Raw genomic sequence first — 22,691 nt, 5'->3', positions numbered from 1 at the left:
TTCACTGCCTTGAGGATTTATTTTATCTCTTCTTTTCAACACTTTTCATACAAATCATTTTTACAGAACGTTTAAAGAAGTATTAGGAGTTTATTGTTTAGTAGCCACAAGAAGTGATTAGCATAGACTCAATCCTGTTGTTTGTGTGTCTCTGTGTGAGTGTATGGGGGAGGGGGTGGTGTGGTCACCCCTCCCGTGACCGGACACCTGCAATGTACGGACAGTTTTGCTATGGCCCAAGGGTGTCCGTTCATGAGAGGGACTGCTGTACATGTACATTCTGATCAATCTCCGTGTCCGTCAAAAAAGACACTGCACACACTGACACTGCCGCGACACACGTACTAAGCTGTTTTGAAAAAGTCCAGAATGTTTGTCTGACGCTGCTCAGAACTGGCACACTTCTCCACTGTACACTCCGATTTGGAGATCATATCTAAGTCACAGACATCGCTGCACTTTGCCTGCAAGTAGCGACGTAGGGTATTGGCAGCAACACATGCTTCGGTGGCAGTCATAGCTCAGCACAGTCATAGCTCAGCAGCTGATTGGAATAGTGAAAACACAGCGGCGGTGGCTGTTCCGTGCACCTTTTTTTTTTTTTTTTTTTTTTTTTTTTTTTGCTTAACGCCCAGCCGACCACGAAGAGCCATATCAGGGCGGTGCTGCTTTGACATATAACGTGCGCCACATACAAGACAGAAGTCGCAGCACAGGCTTCAGGTCTCACCCAGTCACATTATTCTGACACCGGACCAACCAGTCCTAGCACTAACCCCATAATGCCAGACGCCAGGCGGAGCAGCCACTAGATTGCCAATTTTAAAGTCTTAGGTATGACCCGGCCGGGGTTCGAACCCACGACCTCCCGATCACGGGGCGGACGCCTTACCACTAGGCCAACCGTGCAGGTCGTTATGCAAATGAGTTCAAAAGTTTCGATGTAGCCGGAAAGTAACAAGTATTAGAAATAGAAGGCTGCAGGGAAATCAGCATACCCAGCATGCCTACTCAACGAAAGTGGAGTGAAGCTGACTATGCTCTCAGAGTATAGTGTGGGGAACCCAAGTAGGCAAACGAGCTCACACGTAACCAGACAAATTCTGGAATGCTGAAGAAGAAGAAGAACCTGTCCACAACCACCAGCCAAGGGACCAGAGAAAAGTGGGTTTTTTAAAGCCCAGTAGTGGCTATGGAAAGATGAATCATACAAAAACAAAAACAAAAAGATGTTTAGGATCCTTTGCGGTGGTGGTAATTGGAAGGTGGTCGTTGTCGAGTTGTATAGGGCAGTGCTGTAGGTTCGACTGTGTTTGCAATGTAAGGCCCCTGGGATGACAGAACGACACCCTTTAGTGTAGACCAAAATATACCCATTATAAGAGGTCACCTGACTTACTATTTGAGTTTTAAATCCTCTTACGTTCAATAAGTGGCCTATATTGGGACAAGTAGAAGGTAGTACGCTTTGTAGAGAGGTCACCTGACTTACTATTTGAGTTTTAAATCCTCTTACGTTCAATAAGTGGCCTATATTGGGACAAGTAGAAGGTAGTACGCTTTGTAGAGAGGTCACCTGCAATGAAGGGACACTGTTGGCTGGTCTCAAGGCTGTCAATCCTTTCATCACAAACAGCACTGTTTACACAACAACGGAATTCATCATTTACAGCAAAACTTCTCAAGCAAGTTAAGGTCGTTTCAATTTCTGGTAAACCAGAATGACAAATAGACTAAACCTTACACACACTCTGGGAGCTCACCTTAGCGTGTGTGGTGTATGTGCCATTGTGCATCTCCAGGTAGAGTTCTCCACGCCAGGTGCACAGCTTGTCTGCCTCCTTCTCCTCTATGGGTTTGAAGAACTCGTCTGGCGTGCTCATCTTCACCCTGAAAATTGTAACTATCAAAAATGAGTTTAAAGATGCAACCCTTCATGTGTTAAGCATCAAGTATGAACCATCGCTGATCTATTTGAGCTTTAAACGTAGAGTCTCTTCTTTGTCTCATACAAGAACCAAAGAAAAATAAGAACAGGAAATGCTTGTACGAGACTCACCATCGTCATACATAACATGAATAAGAAGCAACTTAACTGCTCCTCTAATTCCATAAACGTTCAAGCTAAAAGTGTTTTAGCTACAAGAAACACTTGTACAGGCGGACAATATCCCTTCAAACAAAATCAATAAAATAATGTCATTGTGGAATTTTGGCATAACTCGATTCTTGGCGATTTTGATGTTTTTGAGCTTTGGACTGTAAGTAAATCATTCTCCATAAAAAATGTTCTTTTAAACGCAATTGACAATGCATGATTTAACATTCTCCACAATACAATTGACAATGCATGATTTAACATTCTCCACAATACAATGGACAATGCATGATTTAACATTCTCCACAATACAATTGACAATGCATGATTTAACATTCTCCACAATACAATGGACAATGCATGATTTAACATTCTCCACAATACAATGGACAATGCATGATTTAACATTCTCCACAATACAATGGACAATACATGATTTAACATTATTTTTTCTTTCTATCCATACCAGGAACGAATATAAACACTATTTCATAATAAAAATAATCAGTTTAGTCCTTCTCCTGAAAAGCTGTTAGGCCAAAATTCCACGACTTCAACAAGTTTTTTTTTTACAGACCTGGGCAGCCCATCAATATCCTCCATCCTTTTCAGTCTCTGAAGCATGTGTTCACTGTGCATTAAAAAAAAAGACAAAAACAAAAATTAAGCTTTACTACAATAAACAATATAATTGTGGCCAATAATTCCCGCGAAACTATTTCCAGTATGATAAAAGAATACACTTGAAAAAAGAAAAAAATGAGTCCATTCAATCAATGTGCATATGTATAGGCAGAAGATTTCAAGAATCCTGTGAGGTTTGTTTCAGCAGCCACTGGCAAGTCAACTATACTGTTCAAAAAAAGAAACGCATAGCTTGTAATATTTGGTTAATTTAGTTATATGGCTACAAGGATATCCACCAAACTGCAGAAAATGTTTATCTGGTCGTCGACCTTTCGTCCATTGCCACAAGTGAGCTCTGCACGTGACGCATGCGTTATCAGTGGCTACAATGTCAAAATTGCTCATTTGGCATGACCACTCGTCATGCTTCAGTGTAATCTCGTGAAACTCGGGGAATATTAAGCTCTCACCATGTCTTCCAAAACCCATAAAAGCGGATTGTTCGCCACAAAGAAATCAGACGACAATTCAGCGACGAAAGATGGCCCGATTGAGCAGAGAAGACCGCCAAATTGCATTGGGTCGTTTACAAGCAGGCCAAAGTCAAAGTGCAATCGCCAGGCACTTCCACGTGTCCCAGAGCACCATCAGTAGACTGTGGGTCAGGTTTCAAGCCACTGGCTCCGTTGCTGACTTGCCACGAGCGGGAAGACCAAGGGCGACAACTGCTGCTCACGACCGCTTCATACGGCTCCGCCACCTCCGGAATCGTTTCCTGTCGGCCTCATCTTCTGTCCAGGCTCTCCCCGGGCCACACCGATTATCGGACCAGACCGTGCGGAACCGCCTGCATGAAGCTGGTTTGAGAGCTCGCAGACCTCACAGAGGAGCTGTCCTCACCGCCATCGCCAGAACCGAGTGCAGTGGGGCAACCAGCACCTTCGCTGGACCGTCCGGAATCACTGGAGACACGTGTGGTTCAGCGACGAGTCCTACTTCCTGCTCTAGCGACATGATGGTCGGAGGAGGGTCTACCGGAGAGTAAACGAACGTTACGCGCCCAACTGTGTGGATGAGGCACCCGTTCATGGTGGTGGAGGCGTCATGGTGTGGGGGGCGATCAATACCGCTGGAAGGAGCACCCTGGTGCATGTCCAAGGGCGCATAACTGCCCAGCGATACGTGGAGGAAATTCTGCGCCCACACGCCCTTCCTCTTCTGGCTGACCAGGATGCCATATTCCAGCAGGACAACGCTCGCCCGCACACAGCACGACTCACCACCCAGTTCCTCACCGACCACCATGTCCAGGTGCTTCCCTGGCCATCCACGTCGCCAGACATGAACCCGATAGAACACCTCTGGGATGAATTGGACAGACGTGTGCGCAGGCGAGAAGAAGCGCCGGCAAATCACCGCGATCTATTGCAGGCACTTCAGGAGGAGTGGGACACCATCCCACAGCAAGATATCCGGCATCTGATCCAGTCCATGCCCAGAAGGTGCCGGGCAGTTGTTGCTGCTCAAGGCAGTCACACCCCCTACTGACTTGACAGCCTCGGCACCCAATCGTATTGATTGACTGATTGATTTGAAGATGCAAATGAACTGTGTGTGCATTCAACTGTGTCCATACCAAATTTCAAACAAATAATCTAAATATTGGATTTTCTGTTAATTTTTTCGACAAATAAAACAAATTTGGCAAGTAGCAACTATGTGTTTCTTTTTTTGAACAGTATATTTTGTTTTCCTTTAGACATAGACTTAATTAGAACACTTTATTATCTCAACGAGAAACTCAGGTTGAGATATAATAAAGTGTTCTATGTCTATGTGACTAAAGGGGGAAAAAAAAGGGAAAAAAAGTTGACTTGCCAATGGCTGCTGAAAAAAAAAATCATAGGGGTCTTTTGCATCCCCTGTTATTTTCAATTCAATGATATACAAAACCGACACATGCACAGCCTAGCTGTGACCTTACAAGTTAATTTCTCCTGATGATAAACCGAAGTCAACGAGACAAACTTTGTTCTCGAAATTCTTTGTCACTTTCAGGAGAACTGCAGCAAAAGCGACAGGAATGTTCACAAGACGCCATTTTTCGCAATATGACATATATCTGCTTCAACTTTGATTCGCTTTTGTCGTCAGGGTCAGGAAGATATGTCTTGGTTTGTATATCGCTGTCATAAGTATTTAACACTTTGTACCCCACCTATGTTGACCAAGTTTTGTTAGCCGAGACCAGCTGTGCTGCAGCAGGTCACTCAGAATTGTAGTAACTGTGTAGCAACTGTGTTTCAACATACTGGAATGCAGGTGTTAGATCGACGTTACAGGAAGCGACTGAAGCTAACAGTCTGAGCAGAATGCGGATATGTGCCGAATGAGAGCAAATGCAATGTAGTGACTATATGTGTACACATATATATCCGTACCTCATGGTCAGATAGAGCCATATGAGTGGGTACAGATATATCCGTACCTCATGGTCAGATATAGAGCCATATGAGTGGGTACAGATATATCCGTACCTCATGGTCAGATAGAGCCATATGAGTGGGTACAGATATATCCGTACCTGGGAGACAATGAGTTAGGAGTCAATTGCACACTCACTCTGGCCCATTGCCACCGTCACCATAGCCAAACAGGAACAAACTGCTAGAGGAGCGTCCCTTGTCACGAAAGTTGTTGGCTGTGTACAGCACCTGATGAAAAGACAAAAAAATATAACACTGAAAAATGCTGTTATGCATGAAAAGGAATACAGCAAAACTTTAAGACCCCCCAATTTAAGTCTTAATGCTCCCTTTTAAGACCCAGTTTTCTCAGACTTTCTGTTAATAAAAACCTGTGTAAATTTACCCCCATGTTAAGACTCTTTCCTTTTTAAGACCTGATTTTTTTAAAGATTTTTGGAGGTCTTTAAAGGGGGGTTCCACTGTACATTCTAATCGTGTGTAATCTTACGTTGCCCATGCTATGCTCATTCTTTTCTGTTATTCAGATCCCTGGAGCTACAGCACAACAAAAATCAGTTTAGATGAGACTGTAAATGCCTGAAAAATTGACATTAACTTAATTCTGGGCGGTTCAAGTAGCTCATCTTGGAGTTCAATCATCTCATCTAATCATGATATCATAAAATGCATTCTCTTTTTATCTCACGTCAGTGTGTGTGACATTCTCCATTATACTCACAATGATATGTCATTCAAACAACATTTACTGACTAACAAAATGTTATTCATCCCTTCTATATATAATCGAAAATTTTTAATTAAATTTTCATTTGATTAATATACTTACCCGAGTCACATATTTAGCATTGACGCAGTCGATAGCTAAGGTGTCTGAAACGCTATCCCGCCTATAGTCTAAGGGAAGCAACCCAAGCTAAAAAAGTAGCAAGCTTGCTACCCTGGGTTGCCTCCCGTAGCGTATCACGCCACAGATCTCGTACCTGGTACGAGACACCCTCATTCGACTTCTAGAATACAAAGAAACTAAAAGCGGGGAAGGTGGGAGGGAATTACCTATGTGACTCGGGTAAGTATATTAATCAAATGAAAATTTAATTAAAAATTTTCGATTAAATTACATATTCTTACTCCGAGTCACATATTTAGCAGATAACTCCAACAAGGTGGTGGGTAAGATCAAAAAGTTCAAACTCACTCTAAAGTTCTGGAGAGACAAAAACCAGCTGCCGCCAAGGAAGGAATGGGCCGAGACCCATCCTGACAGAGGGCAGCAATGTCTGCAGAACCTGATAAGACAAAATCCTAGCGCCAGAAGCTGTGCGCAGGACATCATCCAAACCTCATAGGCCAAAAAGGCCAAGGAGGAGGCCCAGGCCCTGGAAAAGAGCTCGGGCCGAGCCGAGGGAAAGATAGCATAAAGCTATGACAAGGCGGAGGGAAAGAAAATCCCTTGCCAAGAAACTGGCCCACTGCCAAAAGTCAGGAAAGGATCCGTGAGAAAGAAACCACTGACTCACTCTAAACCCTTGCCAGGAACTGGCCCACTGCCAAAGGACAGAAACGGACCGAGAACCACCCTGATTGACAGCCGAGATGTCTCTCAGGCAAGAAATGCGAAAGACAACATCAGAGAGCCAGTAAGCTGTGCCCAGCACTTCTTCCAATCTTCTGAACCGTAAAACAGTCCGGAAAAGGACCCCAGTCTTGGATAAACCCGACCAAGTAGAGGGAAGGACAAGCTGCCCCCCCCCCCCCCCCCTTAAATTGGAAGGAAATGCTAATGGCCTGGAAAAGATCCGTGCGTAAGGTTGCCGGCTAAGCCCTGAAAAGGACCGACCCTCACGGAGACCATAAGGCAAACATGCCAAAGTAAGAAAACTTTGGGATGGAGTGAGGCCCAAAAGGCCCTTGAGAGAACAGTCAGCTCCAGAAGAGTGACCAAACTCCAAACTGGAAAGAGAGAGACGCCTGAGTACCAAGTACCAGAGTCCAACTCAATGAGCAAAACTCAAGGAAGACGGTCACCAGTCGTCCCCTGCCCATCCCTGCGAAAGCAGAGAGAGGGGTAAACAAGTCGCGTAAGGCGAAAATACAATATTTAGTCAAGTAGCTGCCATTTTTCAGCAAGACCGTATACTCGTAGCATCGTCAGTCCACCGCTCATGGCAAAGGCAGTGAAATTGACAAGAAGAGCGGGGTAGTAGTTGCGCTAAGAAGGATAGCACGCTTTTCTGTACCTCTCTTTGTTTTAACTTTCTGAGCGTGTTTTTAATCCAAACATATCATATCTATATGTTTTTGGAATCAGGAACCGACAAGGAATAAGATGAAAGTGTTTTTAAATTGATTTGGACCATTTAATTTTGATAATAATTTTTATATATTTAATTTTCAGAGCTTGTTTTTAATCCGAATATAACATATTTATATGTTTTTGGAATCAGCAAATGATGGAGAATAAGATAAACGTAAATTTGGATCGTTTTATACATTTTTGTTTTTTTTTACAATTTTCCGATTTTTAATGACCAAAGTCATTAATTAATTTTTAAGCCACCAAGCTGAAATGCAATACCGAACCCCGGGCTTCGTCGAAGATTACTTGACCAAAATTTGAACCAATTTGGTTGAAAAATGAGGGCGTGACAGTGCCGCCTCAACTTTCACGAAAAGCCGGATATGACGTCATCAAAGACATTTATCAAAAAAATGAAAAAAACGTTCGGGGATTTCATACCCAGGAACTCTCATGTCAAATTTCATAAAGATCGGTCCAGTAGTTTAGTCTGAATCGCTCTACACACACACACACACACACGCACGCACGCACACACGCACGCACATACACCACGACCCTCGTTTCGATTCCCCCTCGATGTTAAAATATTTAGTCAAAACTTGACTAAATATAAAAAGAGGACGAAGCGACCTAAGGTAGTGCGTAAGCACCGGAAATGCGGACCCGCAGTGGCCAAATCCTAATGTGACCGGAGACCGGAAACAAAATGACAAAAGCCAGCGTGTTCGCAGAGCAGACTGCTTGTAGGTAATTGAAAATGAATCAAAAAACCCGAAACAGAAAGAACGAGGCTGGTAAGAAAGACGGAAAACCGTGAAGCGAACCAGCCGTCAGACTCCCGAGACCAGAGTTCTAAGGAGAAAAAAGTAATAGTCATAGTTGCAAGTGAAAAAGGGGTGACCAGGCCGGAAGCCCAACCCAGCAGAAATCGTCCCAACTCACATCCTGCAAGCATGATGGAGCAGAGGAAGAGACGAAATCCGCAGTCACAAGAACCAAATTGCCAAAGTCGCAACACGACAGGCAGGAGACTATAACACAGGCTAAGGCCGAGAGCCTTGCTGCCCGTAGGCCGGCCCTTGCACCAAAGTACCCAAAGTACACAGGCACAATAAGAAACCAAAAGTTTCGGCCGCCGAAAAAGATGCTGGCCTAGAGGCCAGCACCGAGAAAACTGGAACATTAGCTAGACCTCTGCCCAAAAAGGGGAGGAGTAGCCAAAAAACCTGAGAAAAAGTGACAAGCCAAGAATGACTTCTCAAACATGCATTGCCCAGACAATGCACCCTCAGGAAAATCTGAATGTTACTTCCGAGGCCAACTCAAGTGAACCTTAAGTTTGGACGAAACACCAGAACGCGTCTGATCGCTAGAGAAAGACAAAGTCAGACTCGGCGAAAGACAAACCTGGACCAAGTCCAGAAGCTCGTGGCAAAGAGAAAACGGGGAAGCCCAAAGGCAGAAACCCCCCTTTAAACGGAAATCGACCTCTCAGCACCCATACGCTGGGAAAAAGAAAGAATGTCGAAGCCCGAAGCCACAAGCACAAGGAAAGCAACAACCACCACCGCCAACGGATGAAATGGCTGTTGCTCCAGCCGAGGCTAAAACCCCGAAGCCCTAAGGCCAGCTGTTGTTTCAAAAACCCAGCGTACCTATGACGGCTGTGAAAGAAACAATCTCACCTGAGCTGAGGACTTAGGCCGCTTAGGCTGAGTCCGCTTAGGTATAGCCTGCTTAGGAGCGGCCTGCTTTTGCTGCTTTCGGATTGAAGCTCAAAAGAAGGGAACCGCTGTTCTCTGTTGGTCTCAATCCCCTGCTTCTGGCATGAGAGGCCAGGCTGCCGGAGAGAGACCGTCCACCAAGGATGACGATCTGAGAATGTTCCTTGTCGACTCCTCAGAAAACCGGGAGTGGGCAAGAAACAAGTCCCTTCTGCACGAGACCGCATGGAAATAGTGCAGAGAGGACAGCCTCATCTGTGCCTCGTTCACCCTTGTAAGTGTGGAGAGGAGTGAGACACTTCCTCCGCGTCCTGCTCTTTACTAAGGGTAAGGGGCGCCAAGGAATCTGCCAGAGCGCGAGAAAGCGCCCGCAGGAGAGTCTCGGAAATGGAACTGAGTTCCAAAAGTTGTCAGCCCCCCTTCCTCAGAGAATAGGAGATTCTGCCCATAGAACGGCAGAACCGAATCCTTCCTCAACGGCTTCGTAAGAAGCGAAAGAAGTTCCGGCGTGACCGAAAACGGTGCACGCAGATGGGGAAAGGCCAACAGGAGGCTTCGAGACGACCTTGGCCAAGGCAACTTCCTCTGATCCGCTAAGGGCACGAAGGAGGAAGCCTGCGCAGGAGCGGCAAGGTATTCCGATGCCAGCTCCGAAGCTGAACCCTGAGGAACCAGCAACGAAACCGACGCCGGAGGCAACCCCCTGTCAAAGAGGGGGGCTTGGCGAAAAGGCAAAAAAGGCGAAAAGCTACTAAGGGTGATTCTTCAAACCAGAAGTAGCTGCTTCCTCTTTGCCAACCTAAAGTCCTTCCTGTTGGCAATCGATTGTGCTCATTCCCTAACTGAGAGGAGGATGAGAGGAATCAAAAACCAAGGAAATTGGGAGAGATGAGCTAGCGGCCACCACCGGAGTGTGTGGATGCTGCTGTCCCAACAGAGGCAAGAAGCCTGTATGCCCATAGGGCAAGCCTTGTTCGAAATTCACCGGCGACCAAACGGAAGCAGCGGGAACTGAACCGGAAAATCCGGGAGGAGCCGGAAGTGCGGCAGCAACAGCAGCGCTATGCCAAAGCTGGCGCTGAGCCACCTACGAGCTGAAGCTCGGAACCCAAAGGTAGGCCGTAGGCCAGAACCGGAAGTGACAGTAACCTGTGCACTACCCGCTTGACCTACCTTCCTGCCAAGGCCGGAAGCGAAGCTGCCGGGAATGGCTGCCGTGCAAAGGGCAAAGCTCAAACCGGAAAGGGCCATGGGCTGCCCACACACCGATGAACTAACATTTCCAGCCGGAGCCGGAAGAGAAGCTGTCGCGGACGACTGCTTACGTATAGCGCAGCTCAAGCCGGATGGGATCATTATTTGTCCGCTTTCCAACGAGGCACTACTTCCGTGAACCGGAAGTGCAGCTGTCGCGTACGACTGCCGACGTAAGGCAAGGCTCGAACCGGACGTGACAGTAGCCTGTGCACTAACCAGTGAACCTACACTTCCGGCCGGAACCGGAAGAACAGCTGTCGCGGGCGACTGCTGCCGTAGGGCAAGGCTCGAACTGGACGTGACAGTAGTCTGTGCACTAGCCGGTGAACCTCTTACTTCCGGCCGGAGCCGGAAGCAGCTGTCGCGGACGACTGCTGACGTAAGTCGAAGCTCGAACCGGACGTGACAGTAGCCTGTGCACTAGCCAGTGAACCTCTTACTTCCGAACGGAGCCGGAAGCAGCTGTCGCGAACGACTGCTGACGTAAGTCGAAGCTCGAACCGGACGTGACAGTAGCCTGTGCACTAGCCAGTGAACCTCTTACTTCCGGCCAGAGCCGGAAGCAGCTGTCGCGGACGACTGCTGACGTAAGTCGAAGCTCGAACCGGACGTGACAGTAGCCTGTGCACTAGCCAGTGAACCTCTTACTTCCGGCCGGAGCCGGAAGCAGCTGTCGCGGACGACTGCTGACGTAAGTCGAAGCTCGAACCGGACGTGACAGTAGCCTGTGCACTAGCCAGTGAACCTCTTACTTCCGGCCGGAGCCGGAAGCAGCTGTCGCGGACGACTGCTGACGTAAGTCGAAGCTCGAACCGGACGTGACAGCAGCCTGTGCACTAGCCGGTGAACCTCTTACTTTAATTCCGGCCGAAACTGGAAGCAGCTGTCGCGGACGACTGCTGACGTAAAGCGCAGCTCGAACCGGAGGGGACCATGGTCTGTCCGCAACCAGTGAACCACTACTTCCGGGAACCGGAAGTGCAGCTGCCGAAGACGGCTGCTGCGAGCACATACCTTGTACTGGCCGCGTCCCCGAAGGGACACCCTCAGGTGCACTCCCGCAAGCGGAAGCCACTGAGGTCGGCCACGAAGGGAAGCTTGTCCCAGCGAGTGGAATCCAGAGACAACACGAGCGCCAGTAGACTGGGCCGACGCTCCGGAAACGCAAGTGAGCGACAAGGACCCGGGTAAAAAACGTCCGGAATCCGAAGCTGCCGTCGTCACCCTCGAAGCCACCAAGCAAGGGACGCCCGCCCCCAGAAGTACGGATCTCTGTAAGCAAAGAAGCAATAAGACTAGCCACCAGAGCGCTAGGCTCTGGTGTCAACAAAGGGGGAGAAACGGCCGCACAAGCGGCCGAAACTGACGTCTGAGAGACAGACGGAGTCTCTTCCGGCGCCGAAAAAGGCACAGAAAAGACCGAATTAGTCTTAGGATCAGAAACATGTACCATGGGGCTATTGGCATAAGACGAGGAAGCCCACCCCCCCCCCCCCCCCCCCCCCCCCCCGTCTTTTCTCACTAAACACCCAGCCGGCGACGTGAGAAAGAAATCTACTGAAAAGTAACAAGTCTCGAGGACGTAGGCTTCAGCAGAACCGGAACTAGCACTAGCAAACAAGCCACAAAAGTAGCTACAAAAACATGCTACTGGCAAAATGTTCAAAGTCCGAGCACGGACCCAAACAGGCATACCAGTCTAACCGGAAGTGCAGCTGCCGAAAACGTAAGCTGACAAGAGGTAAACAAAGACTACTGAAAATTTAACTGAGTCCGGAACGGACCTAAAAATCAGCAGAATAATCAACTAGCAATATAATAATAGCTTCTTACGAAGCTAAATAACAGCCTACCAAGGTAGTTTACATTCCTAGAAAGGACGTAAACATCTCGATAGCACAACATGCTAGGATAAAGGACGACTACCAAAAGGCGGCCGCCGAATACAACTACTGTAGAATTCTAAGTCCAGAACGGATGAAGAATCCTAGTAGAAAATAAACTTAGCACTAGCGCAGTAGCCGCTAAAGCAGCTAAAACTAACAGCCTACCAAGATAGTAAAGCGACCGGGCACGGACGAAAAACTACTCAGTAGAAACACAGCGTGCTAGCGAAAAATGGCTCCAACTGGAGGCCAACAAAACAACTACTGTAAAATCGAAGTCCAGAGCGGACAAGAAATTCAGCAGAAAAATTATTTACTAGCAAGAAAAAGATACCTACAAGGCATCTAAAACTAACTTCCTACCGAGTAAGCTCACTGTCCGAGCACGGACTCAGTAGAAACACCACGTGCTAGCAAAAAATGGCCACCAAAATGGCGACCAACGCAACTAGAAACCGCTGAAGAAACTTCTGAGTCCAGAGGACGTAAGCAATTTCCAGCAGAATCAATACAAAGTCAAAATAAAATAAGGAACAATCTCACCAACTGGAAACAGCTAGGAGAAGACGGGAGGCCGAGGCCGGAGGGTGTCAGGCTGACAAAACGAAACGGCCTCGGAGCATAGCGCAAAAAACGACCTTATCTCTCTGGCTGAAAGGAGTCGAATGAGGGTGTCTCGTACCAGGTACGAGATCTGTGGCGTGATACGCTACGGGAGGCAACCCAGGGTAGCAAGCTTGCTACTTTTTTAGCTTGGGTTGCTTCCCTTAGACTATAGGCGGGATAGCGTTTCAGACACCTTAGCTATCGACTGCGTCAATGCTAAATATGTGACTCGGAGTAAGAATATGTAATTTAATACAGGTTTACACAAGCTAAAAAGCTCCCACAAAATAAAATAAATGATAGGACTATAAGTCTACAGAGAAACAAAATAAGGTATGGGCTAATGTACTGGCTGAGCTTACCAAAGCCATCTAAACATACTGATGCAATTTAGACACAAACACCATGCAACATTCATATCATATAACAACCAAACACAGTTCTTCAACATAATAATTGGAACAGACAACAGAACAAGAAACTGTTATGTTCAACACAAATACCATTCATCAAACTATATGTACAGATTTCTTTCTTTTCTGAGCCAGAATGGCGGAGCATGTATGTGGGTGTGGGGTAAGGTGGTTCAAGTTTATTGATGGAAATGACTATCAGAGTAGAACATTGTCTGGCTGTCCATTTTTCAGTCAATTGGTCAGTAATTTTTGTTTGTTTGTTTGTTTGCTTAACGCCCAGCCGACCACGAAGGGCCATATCAGGGCGGTGCTGCTGTGACATATAACGTGCGCCACACACAAGACAGAAGTCGCAGCACAGGCTTCATGACTCACCCAGTCACATTATTCTGACACCGGACCAACCAGTCCTAGCACTAACCCCATAATGCCAGACGCCAGGCGGAGCAGCCACTAGATTTTAAAGCCAATTTTAAAGTCTTAGGTCTGACCCGGCCGGGGTTCGCACCCACGACCTCCCGATCACGGGGCGGACGCCTTACCACTAGGCCAACCGTGCCGGTCAATTGGTCAGTAATAAATTTGTCATTTTTGGTCTGTCTAAATGATCGAACAGAAAAGTAGGGGAGCAGAGGCAGGGTAATTTCAGTCATTGTATGTTTGCATACCTCTTGCGACTGTAAACTATGCAAAATAGCTCCCTCAAGAAACAAGGGACTCCATCAGTGTTGTCTTAACTGACAAGGGAGATCACCGTGCCCCAGCCATAGCTGAAGGTTGTCCTGGATGGTCTAATCATTGCTCACCTCTTTCACATGCCCCTCTAGGTGATAGGAATCTCCTGGAGGGAAGTGAGAGAGCACCCGGGACCCATCCACCCCCTCCCACCAAAATGTGTGGTGCTGAAACAATCACTGACACTGTGAACTATAGAAGCCAGCCCGGACAAATGAAATATGTGTATGAGGGAGCAGCGATTCCAGAGGTGTCACGTCCCAGCATTAATGCACTTTGTGGAGCCTGACTGCAAGTTAAGCTTGTTCTGTTGCCAAAATCACCTGTATAAAGGAAACTGACAAAACCGTCAGAGTGAATGAAAGCAAATAACAATTAAAGCAGACTGTCCAAGGGTTATAAGAAATAAAAAGGTTAATATGAAAAAAATTGAGTAAACAGAAAAAAAAGATTCAAGCAAGATGCAACAATGTTTCCCAGTGAAAGGCAAAATTTCAGAATGGAAACCCAAACTGTGTGAACTATATATGCTCTGCCAAAATGATTTCTGAATGAATGTGCGATCAGAAGTAAGAAATATGTGAGAACATTTTTTAAACACTTATTTTTAACTTGAAATACTGTGCTTACAAAGAATATGGCATGCACGTATGCAAGGAGGAACATGTTGCAATCCTGTCCATCATCATAATGCACTCAGAATTTTAACACAAACACACACAAAATCTAGCGCAAAGACAAGCATGCAGGCGCAGAGCAAATCAACAGCCGGTGATCCCATCACCGTAACATCACCGCTCTCGTCATCACCGCTCTCACCTCCTTCACTGTTCCCTCCATGCAGTAGTTGTCACCGGGTGGGAAGTGCGCGAGCACTCTACTGTCGTCAAGGCCTTGCCACCAGAAACTATGATGCTGAAATTCGGGCTCATATGAATTCTTGTTTCACACAAAAAAGACGGTACTTGCTCATAGAAATCATTTGTCTGCATCATGCTGCAAGGGTGCTGAAATTGTCATTGTTATAATGTCATGTCATCTTTCCATGTTGGTGTGCTAATATTGACAAGCAAGGAAATGTATCTGTTAGATCTGTTCTGACCCCATTAGGGCAAAAAATATATTTGTTTCCTATGACAATTAAGGCCAACTCTAAACTATGGTATTTAAGAGAGAAACAAATAATTATGCCTGTACATACTCATACTCACCAACACATTAATAGTTAAGTCCATATACGGCAGTTTTACTGCATTTATGAATTGTTGATTACAAAAGATAAGTCTGCAGGTACTTGAGCATAATTTACATGTGTGCATCTGTGTGAGTTTAAGGAATTTCTGTCTTACTTGCCTGCAAGTACCAGTCTTAATTCTTGGCTGTCGAGTGCCTGCCTACTACCATTGTACGAGTTCGTATATATTTCTGGTTTATGTCTGTCGTATACATAACTATTTTGCAAGACAAATAAAATCAACTTGATGGAATGACATACAGGGAACTTGTTGACGAGATTCCAGCTCATTTTCTGCGTGACAAAGCGTGTGATGCCGCTCTCCCGCATGATCTGAGGCAGCTGGGCAGCGTATCCAAACGTGTCAGGCAGCCAGAACTGTACCAGAAAAAAGAAGAAAAGTTGAACACTGTAAGGGATAGATCCGAGGGGGATTTCGTGTCTTGCAGAAGCACCCCCCCCCCCTTTTTTATTGGACAGAAAGCTAAAACTCATCCTATCACTCAAACTCAACATTGAAATTCTAAGTCAACCAGTTAAGCTGAAAGACATCTAAAAATGAAATGTCAAAATATATGAGTGACTAGATGATTACCCGCTTCGCCGGGTACCGGGTTCGCCGGGAAGAAGTAGAACCGAATACCAGGCTGCGAAGGAAAGGAGATAAACGCGCAAAATACTGGAGACCTTCTAAAAATAGTAACGTGCAGTGACCTTCTAAAAATAGTAACGTAGTAACGGGAATATGGATTGACGCCACACGGAGGAAGGGAGATAATCGCGGCTGAAAACACTGGAGAAGATAAGGAAGAGTTACTGGTAGTGGATCCCGACAACAACAACAAAAAACAAAAAAAATCGGTTCAGCGCGCACAGCGCTGCGCGCTGAGAGCACGTGTTGAAATATCTCATCGATGAGGTTGTGTCCGCAGTGTAGCTGAATACGGTGTCCAAATTTGAAAAAGATCCACCGAGAACTTTGGCCGTGCATCGCGAACAGACAGACAGACAGACAGACAGACAGACAGACACTGCAGACACTAGTCGTATATATATATAGAAGATCTACCATAAAAACACCCCACAGTGACAGTATGGGAAACAGGTATACGAGGAAAGAATTAAGGGGGGAGAGAGAAAGTAGAAAAGACAGCAAGAATATTCAGGGGGAAAAATTTGAACTTTAGACTGTAAGTAGGCTTATATAAAAAGACAAAAGACAAAACAAAAACAAAAACATCACCAACAACATCTCACACCTACCTCACTACACTTGATGCCAAATTCCTTCTGGAAGAATCTCTGTCCGTACAGAAATTGCCTGACAAAGGCCTCCCCGCTTGGTACATATCCATCCTAAACAAATAAATACAAATATGTGACCCTCCACCACGGAATGAGTCACATGTCACGTTTGCATGATTTTCATATTTTTACATTTTTCTAAAGACTTTTTTATGCTCTATCCAGTGGTGAAACCCGTTTCAGAAAAGAGCGCAAACGGTTTGAGTTATAAGCCTGTGACTAAGGTGACCCTCACACTGTTACCAGACACTCCCCGGACTTATATTAAGCCTAGCGCAGAACCGCTCGAGGTGACATGCGACTCATTTCGTGGTGGAGGGTCACATATGTGCATTTTTGTGTTACATGTTAATCACCAAGCACCATACATTTAAACTGCCCTCCTGCTTTTATGTGGACCCTGGAAACAATCTTTTACTTCTCGTCCCATTCTTTACTTTTCTTTATTAGGTGTTTAACGTCGTTTTCAACCACGAAGGTTATATCGCGATGGGGAAAGGGGGGGGAGATGGGATAGAGTCACTTGTTAATTGTTTCTTGTTCACAAAAGCACTAATCAAAAAATTGCTCCAGGGGCTTGCAACGTAGTACAATATATGACCTTACTGGGAGAATGCAAGTTTCCAGTACAAAGGACTTAACATTTCTTACATACTGCTTGACTAAAATCTTTACAAACATTGACTATATTCTATACAAGAAACACTTAACAAGGGTAAAAGGAGAAACAGAATCCGTTAGTCGCCTCTTATGACATGCTGGGGAGCATCGGGTAAATTCTTCCCCCTAACCCGCGGGGGGTTCTCATCCCATTCCACGTTTTCTTTCTGAGTCAAAATGAAGTGAATTCAGCTCATTACAACGCTTCAGATGAGCTAGATGAGATGAGGGGATGTTATTGGTTGTAGTCTAGCAAGCAGAGTTGAGGCCTGTGTGTGTAAGAGGGGATTGACCCTCGAGTTTGAACAGACCTGTCTAGCTGGTACACAAATGCAATACACTGCTGACAATTGAATTCAATGACAAGAGTACCTGCAATTTGCAGCCCCTCTAATGAGAGGACAACTCCCTGAAGAGGACACCTTCTGTTGTCCCTATAACCTTGACCAAAACAGCTGGAGGCGAGACACGGAGGCGGAGCTAAAGAGGCAGGGCAACAGCTGGACATAAACGGAAAGAACAATCCAGAGTGTGACGAAGAACCGTCATCAATGGCCTATATGCTCCGCTTGGCAAGGGCTTAAGCAAGTATAAGTTGACCAAAACATACCTGTCATGACAGGCAACCTGCAATGGACACTTTCGGCTTGTTCCAAGCTCCTCTCATCACAGGTAACATTGCACCAGTATTAAATGATTGTCGATGACAATGTCCATACCAGTATGGTGTATGCCACTCTACTTACCATCTCAATCCATGTGCCTCCTACAGGTATGAACTGCCCCTTGGCAACAAACTTGCAGATGTCTTTGTACAGGGAAGGGTACAGCTCCTTAATCCAGGCATACTGCTGTGCCTATGAGAGAGAAAAAAGCAATAAAATGCAATCCTATTTTGAAGATATGCTGCTGCGTTTGCTAATTTAAACGACAGTTTGATGAGAAAAGAACATTCAACTAACCTTTAGAGCTCGGACATTGCTATTAATTTACAGGATATAGATCTCTACTGATATCACTTGATTTGCTTGTCAAATGAAAGAATGACTTTCTGGCTTTCATATCAAAACAAGAAGAGCAAACGCTCGATCGAGTCACTTTCGCAGTTCTGAATATTATATGAGGCATCAGATGGACAGGAAGAAATTGCTATTCACAACACAATGAGTCACGTTCACATAAAATTTGAGCCCGGTCACTTTTATAGTTTCCGAGAAAAGCCCAACGTTAAGTTGTGTGTTGCCGAACAGAAAAGGCTAGTTATCTCCCTTGTTTTTCTGATAACGTTCGTAAAAGGCTACAGATGTAAATACTTTGATGTAAAGAATAATCCTACAAAGTTTCAATCACATCCGATGAACTTTGTCAAAGATATAAAATGTCTAATTTTTCCTTTGACGCTGACCTGTGACCTTGAAAAAGGTCAAAGGTCAACGAAACCATCGTTAAAGTGTAGAGGTCATTGGAGGTCACGACTAAACAAAATATGAGCCCGATCGCTTTGATAGTTTCCGAGAAAAGTCCAACGTTAAGGTGGTGTCTACGGCCGGCCGGCCGGCCAGACGGCCGGACGGCCGGCCGGACGGCCGGCCGGCCGGACAGACTAACACTGACCGATTACATAGAGTCACTTTTTCTCAAGTGACTCAATAATGTGAAATATCGTCCACTGGTTCAAAAGATATCGGCAGTTGAAGACTGAAACTGAGATTTTGTGATGCAGAGATATGCATAGTACTACAAAAGTCTGGTACAAATCTGGAAATAGAATGGATGGGACTGAAAGGGTTAATTATTTAAATACAGTTGAATAGTCATTATAGACTTTCTTTCTTTATTTGGTGTTTAACGTCGTTTTCAACCACGAAGGTAATATCGCGACGGGGAAAGGGGGGGAGATGGAATAGAGCCACTTGTTAATTGTTTCTTGTTCACAAAAGCACTAATCAAAAAATTGCTCCAGGAGCTTGCAACGTAGTACAATATATGACCTTACTGGGAGAATGCAAGTTTCCAGTACAAAGGACTTAACATTTCTTACATACTGCTTGACTAAAATCTTTACAAACATTGACTATATTCTATACAAGAAACACTTAACAAGGGTAAAAGGAGAAACAGAATCCGTTAGTCGCCTCTTACGACATGCTGGGGAGCATCGGGTAAATTCTTCCCCCTAACCCGCGGGGGGCGTCATTATAGACAGGTGGTCGCTCTGTAAATCTGAATTATATGGGGGGGGGGGGGGGGAATCATCGGGGATCACTTGGGGTGGTCAAAATGGACAAGTGGTCCTAATCAAGAGGTGGATGTAAGGCTGGGTTGGACTGTACCTGGGAGCAGGCAAACTTGAAGTCCGGGTACTGCTCCATCAGGCCAATGGTGCAGCTCCAGCTCCGAGCACATTTCCTCTTTGTCTCGTCATACGGCCACAGCCAGGCTGGAACATAACAAAGCAAAAACAAGAGGCGAAGCCTTCAAGGCTCACGTAAGAAATCGACAAACAGTAACACAAACTCAATCACTCCGTCACACATACACACACACACACACACACACAGTAAGTATAGGTGAAACTGTGCAAGAAAGCGAGACCCTGGATCTGCCAACTAGTCTCGGCCCGCTCACAATAACAATGACCGAGACTTTCAGTAATTCCTTTGCGTGACGTCTAACCCTCTTACGTCATAATGTGACGTCTTCAAATAGTTTCTATCACACACGTCAAACAATTTTGACCGAGACGTAATCGACTCGGAAATGTTAAAGTTTCTATCACACACACACACACACACGCACGCACGCACAGACAGACAAAGTTTATCATCGCATAGGCTACACTTACGTGAGCCAATGAATACAGTGGAAGCCCCCTTTAAAAAAAACTCCAAAAATCTGAGACAATCAGGTCTTAAAAAGGATGGAGTCTTAAAATGGGGGTGCACTTACTGAGGTTATATGAACAAAATGCCTGGGATAACACTGGGTCTTAAAAACGATGGAGTCTTAATATGGGGGAACACTGACTGAGGTTATATGAACAAAATGCCTGAGATAACACTGGGTCTTAAAAAGGATGGAGTCTTAAAATGGGGCAACACTTACTGAGGTTATATGAACAAAATGCCTGAGATAACACTGGGACTTAAAAAGGATGGAGTCAATAAAATGGGGCAACACTTACTGAGGTTATATGAACAAAATGCCTGAGATAACACTGGGTCTTAAAAAGGATGGAGTCTTAACATGGGGGAACACTTACCGAGGTTATATGAACAAAATGTCTGAGATAACACTGGGTCTTAAAAAGGAGGAAGTGTTAAAATGGGGGAACACTTACCGAGGTTATATGAACAAAATGTCTGAGATAACACTGGGTCTTAAAAAGGATGGAGTCTTAACATGGGGCAACACTTACTGAGGTTATATGAACAAAATGCCTGAGATAACACTGGGTCTTAAACAGGATGGAGTCTTAACATGGGGCAACACTTACTGAGGTTATATGAACAAAATGCCTGAGATAACACTGGGTCTTAAAAAGGATGGAGTCTTAACATGGGGGTACACTTACTGAGGTTATATGAACAAAATGTCTGAGATAACACTGGGTCTTAAACAGGATGGAGTCTTAAAATGGGGCAACACTGACTGAGGTTATATGAACAAAATGCCTGAGATAACACTGGGTCTTAAAAAGGATGGAGCCTTAAAATGGGGGAACACTGACTGAGGTTATATGAACAAAATGCCTGAGATAACACTGGGTCTTAAACAGGATGGAGTCTTAACATGGGGCAACACTTACTGAGGTTATATGAACAAAATGCCTGAGATAACACTGGGTCTTAAACAGGATGGAGTCTTAACATGGGGCAACACTTACTGAGGTTATATGAACAAAATGCCTGAGATAACACTGGGTCTTAAAAAGGATGGAGTCTTAACATGGGGGTACACTTACTGAGGTTATATGAACAAAATGTCTGAGATAACACTGGGTCTTAAACAGGATGGAGTCTTAAAATGGGGCAACACTGACTGAGGTTATATGAACAAAATGCCTGAGATAACACTGGGTCTTAAAAAGGATGGAGCCTTAAAATGGGGGAACACTGACTGAGGTTATATGAACAAAATGCCTGAGATAACACTGGGTCTTAAACAGGATGGAGTCTTAACATGGGGCAACACTTACTGAGGTTATATGAACAAAATGCCTGAGATAACACTGGGTCTTAAAAAGGATGGAGTCTTAACATGGGGCAACACTTACTGAGGTTATATGAACAAAATGCCTGAGATAACACTGGGTCTTAAAAAGGATGGAGTCAATAAAATGGGGCAACACTTACTGAGGTTATATGAACAAAATGCCTGAGATAACACTGGGTCTTAAAAAGGATGGAGTCTTAACATGGGGGTACACTTACTGAGGTTATATGAACAAAATGCCTGAGATAACACTGGGTCTTAAAAAGGATGGAGTACGTCTTAACATGGGGCAACACTTACTGAGGTTATATGAACAAAATGCCTGAGATAACACTGGGTCTTAAAAAGGATGGAGTCTTAACATGGGGCAACACTTACTGAGGTTATATGAACAAAATGCCTGAGATAACACTGGGTCTTAAAAAGGATGGAGTCTTAACATGGGGCAACACTTACTGAGGTTATATGAACAAAATGTCTGAGATAACACTGTATCTTAAAAAGGATGGAGTCTGAAAATGGGGGAACACTTACTGAGGTTATATGAACAAAATGTCTGAGATAACAGGTTCTTAAAAGGGATGGAGCCTTAAAATGGGGCAACACTTACTGAGGTTATATGAACAAAATGTCTGAGATAACAGGTTCTTAAAAGGGACGGAGCCTTAAAATGGGGCAACACTTACTGAGGTTATATGAACAAAATGTCTGAGATAACAGGTTCTTAAAAGGGATGGAGCCTTAAAATGGGGCAACACTTACTGAGGTTATATGAACAAAATGTCTGAGATAACAGGTTCTTAAAAGGGATGGAGCCTTAAAATGGGGCAACACTTACTGAGGTTATATGAACAAAATGTCTGAGATAACACTGGGTCTTAAAAGGGAGGAAGTGTTAAATTGGGGGGTCTTAAAAGGGGGTTCCACTGTTGTACAGAATTCATAGGATTTAAGACACAGCTGAATCATCTTTAAAACATATGCTAATTAATATTCATCAGGAATACTGTACAGTGGAATACTTTTCAAGACCCCGCAATTAAAGACATCCGCCTTTGTAAGACCTGATTTGTTTAGATTTTGTTCATAACCCCTGTACATTTACCTCCACTTTATGACTCCCACCTTTTTAAGACCTAA

At 45.0% G+C, this 22,691-nt stretch overlaps 1 protein-coding gene across 4 annotated transcripts in view; it reads right to left on the bottom strand.

Moving 5' to 3' along the window:
- The window catches only part of LOC138961478 (alpha-mannosidase 2C1-like), an 83,310-nt gene that overhangs the window by 51,824 nt on the left and 8,795 nt on the right, over positions 1 to 22,691 (bottom strand). For 3 of the 4 annotated variants that reach the window (XM_070333125.1, XM_070333127.1, XM_070333126.1), the window contains exons 9-16: positions 19,670 to 19,776; positions 18,083 to 18,193; positions 16,635 to 16,727; positions 15,633 to 15,749; positions 14,209 to 14,304; positions 5,348 to 5,439; positions 2,676 to 2,729; positions 1,764 to 1,890 (exon numbers count right to left, since the gene is read on the bottom strand). In XM_070333125.1, coding sequence (XP_070189226.1) covers positions 1,764 to 1,890; positions 2,676 to 2,729; positions 5,348 to 5,439; positions 14,209 to 14,304; positions 15,633 to 15,749; positions 16,635 to 16,727; positions 18,083 to 18,193; positions 19,670 to 19,776 — 797 coding nt within the window. Of the gene's footprint in view, positions 1 to 1,763; positions 1,891 to 2,675; positions 2,730 to 5,347; positions 5,440 to 14,208; positions 14,305 to 14,956; positions 15,053 to 15,632; positions 15,750 to 16,634; positions 16,728 to 18,082; positions 18,194 to 19,669; positions 19,777 to 22,691 lie in introns of all 4 variants that reach the window. The other variant, XM_070333128.1, reaches the window with a different exon arrangement.

This window comes from Littorina saxatilis, linkage group LG3, assembly GCF_037325665.1.
Source record: "Littorina saxatilis isolate snail1 linkage group LG3, US_GU_Lsax_2.0, whole genome shotgun sequence".
NCBI classification, from domain to species: domain Eukaryota; kingdom Metazoa; phylum Mollusca; class Gastropoda; order Littorinimorpha; family Littorinidae; genus Littorina; species Littorina saxatilis.
The sequence above is the reverse complement of the archived record's forward strand: the minus strand, read 5'-3'. Positions and strand labels throughout refer to the sequence as shown.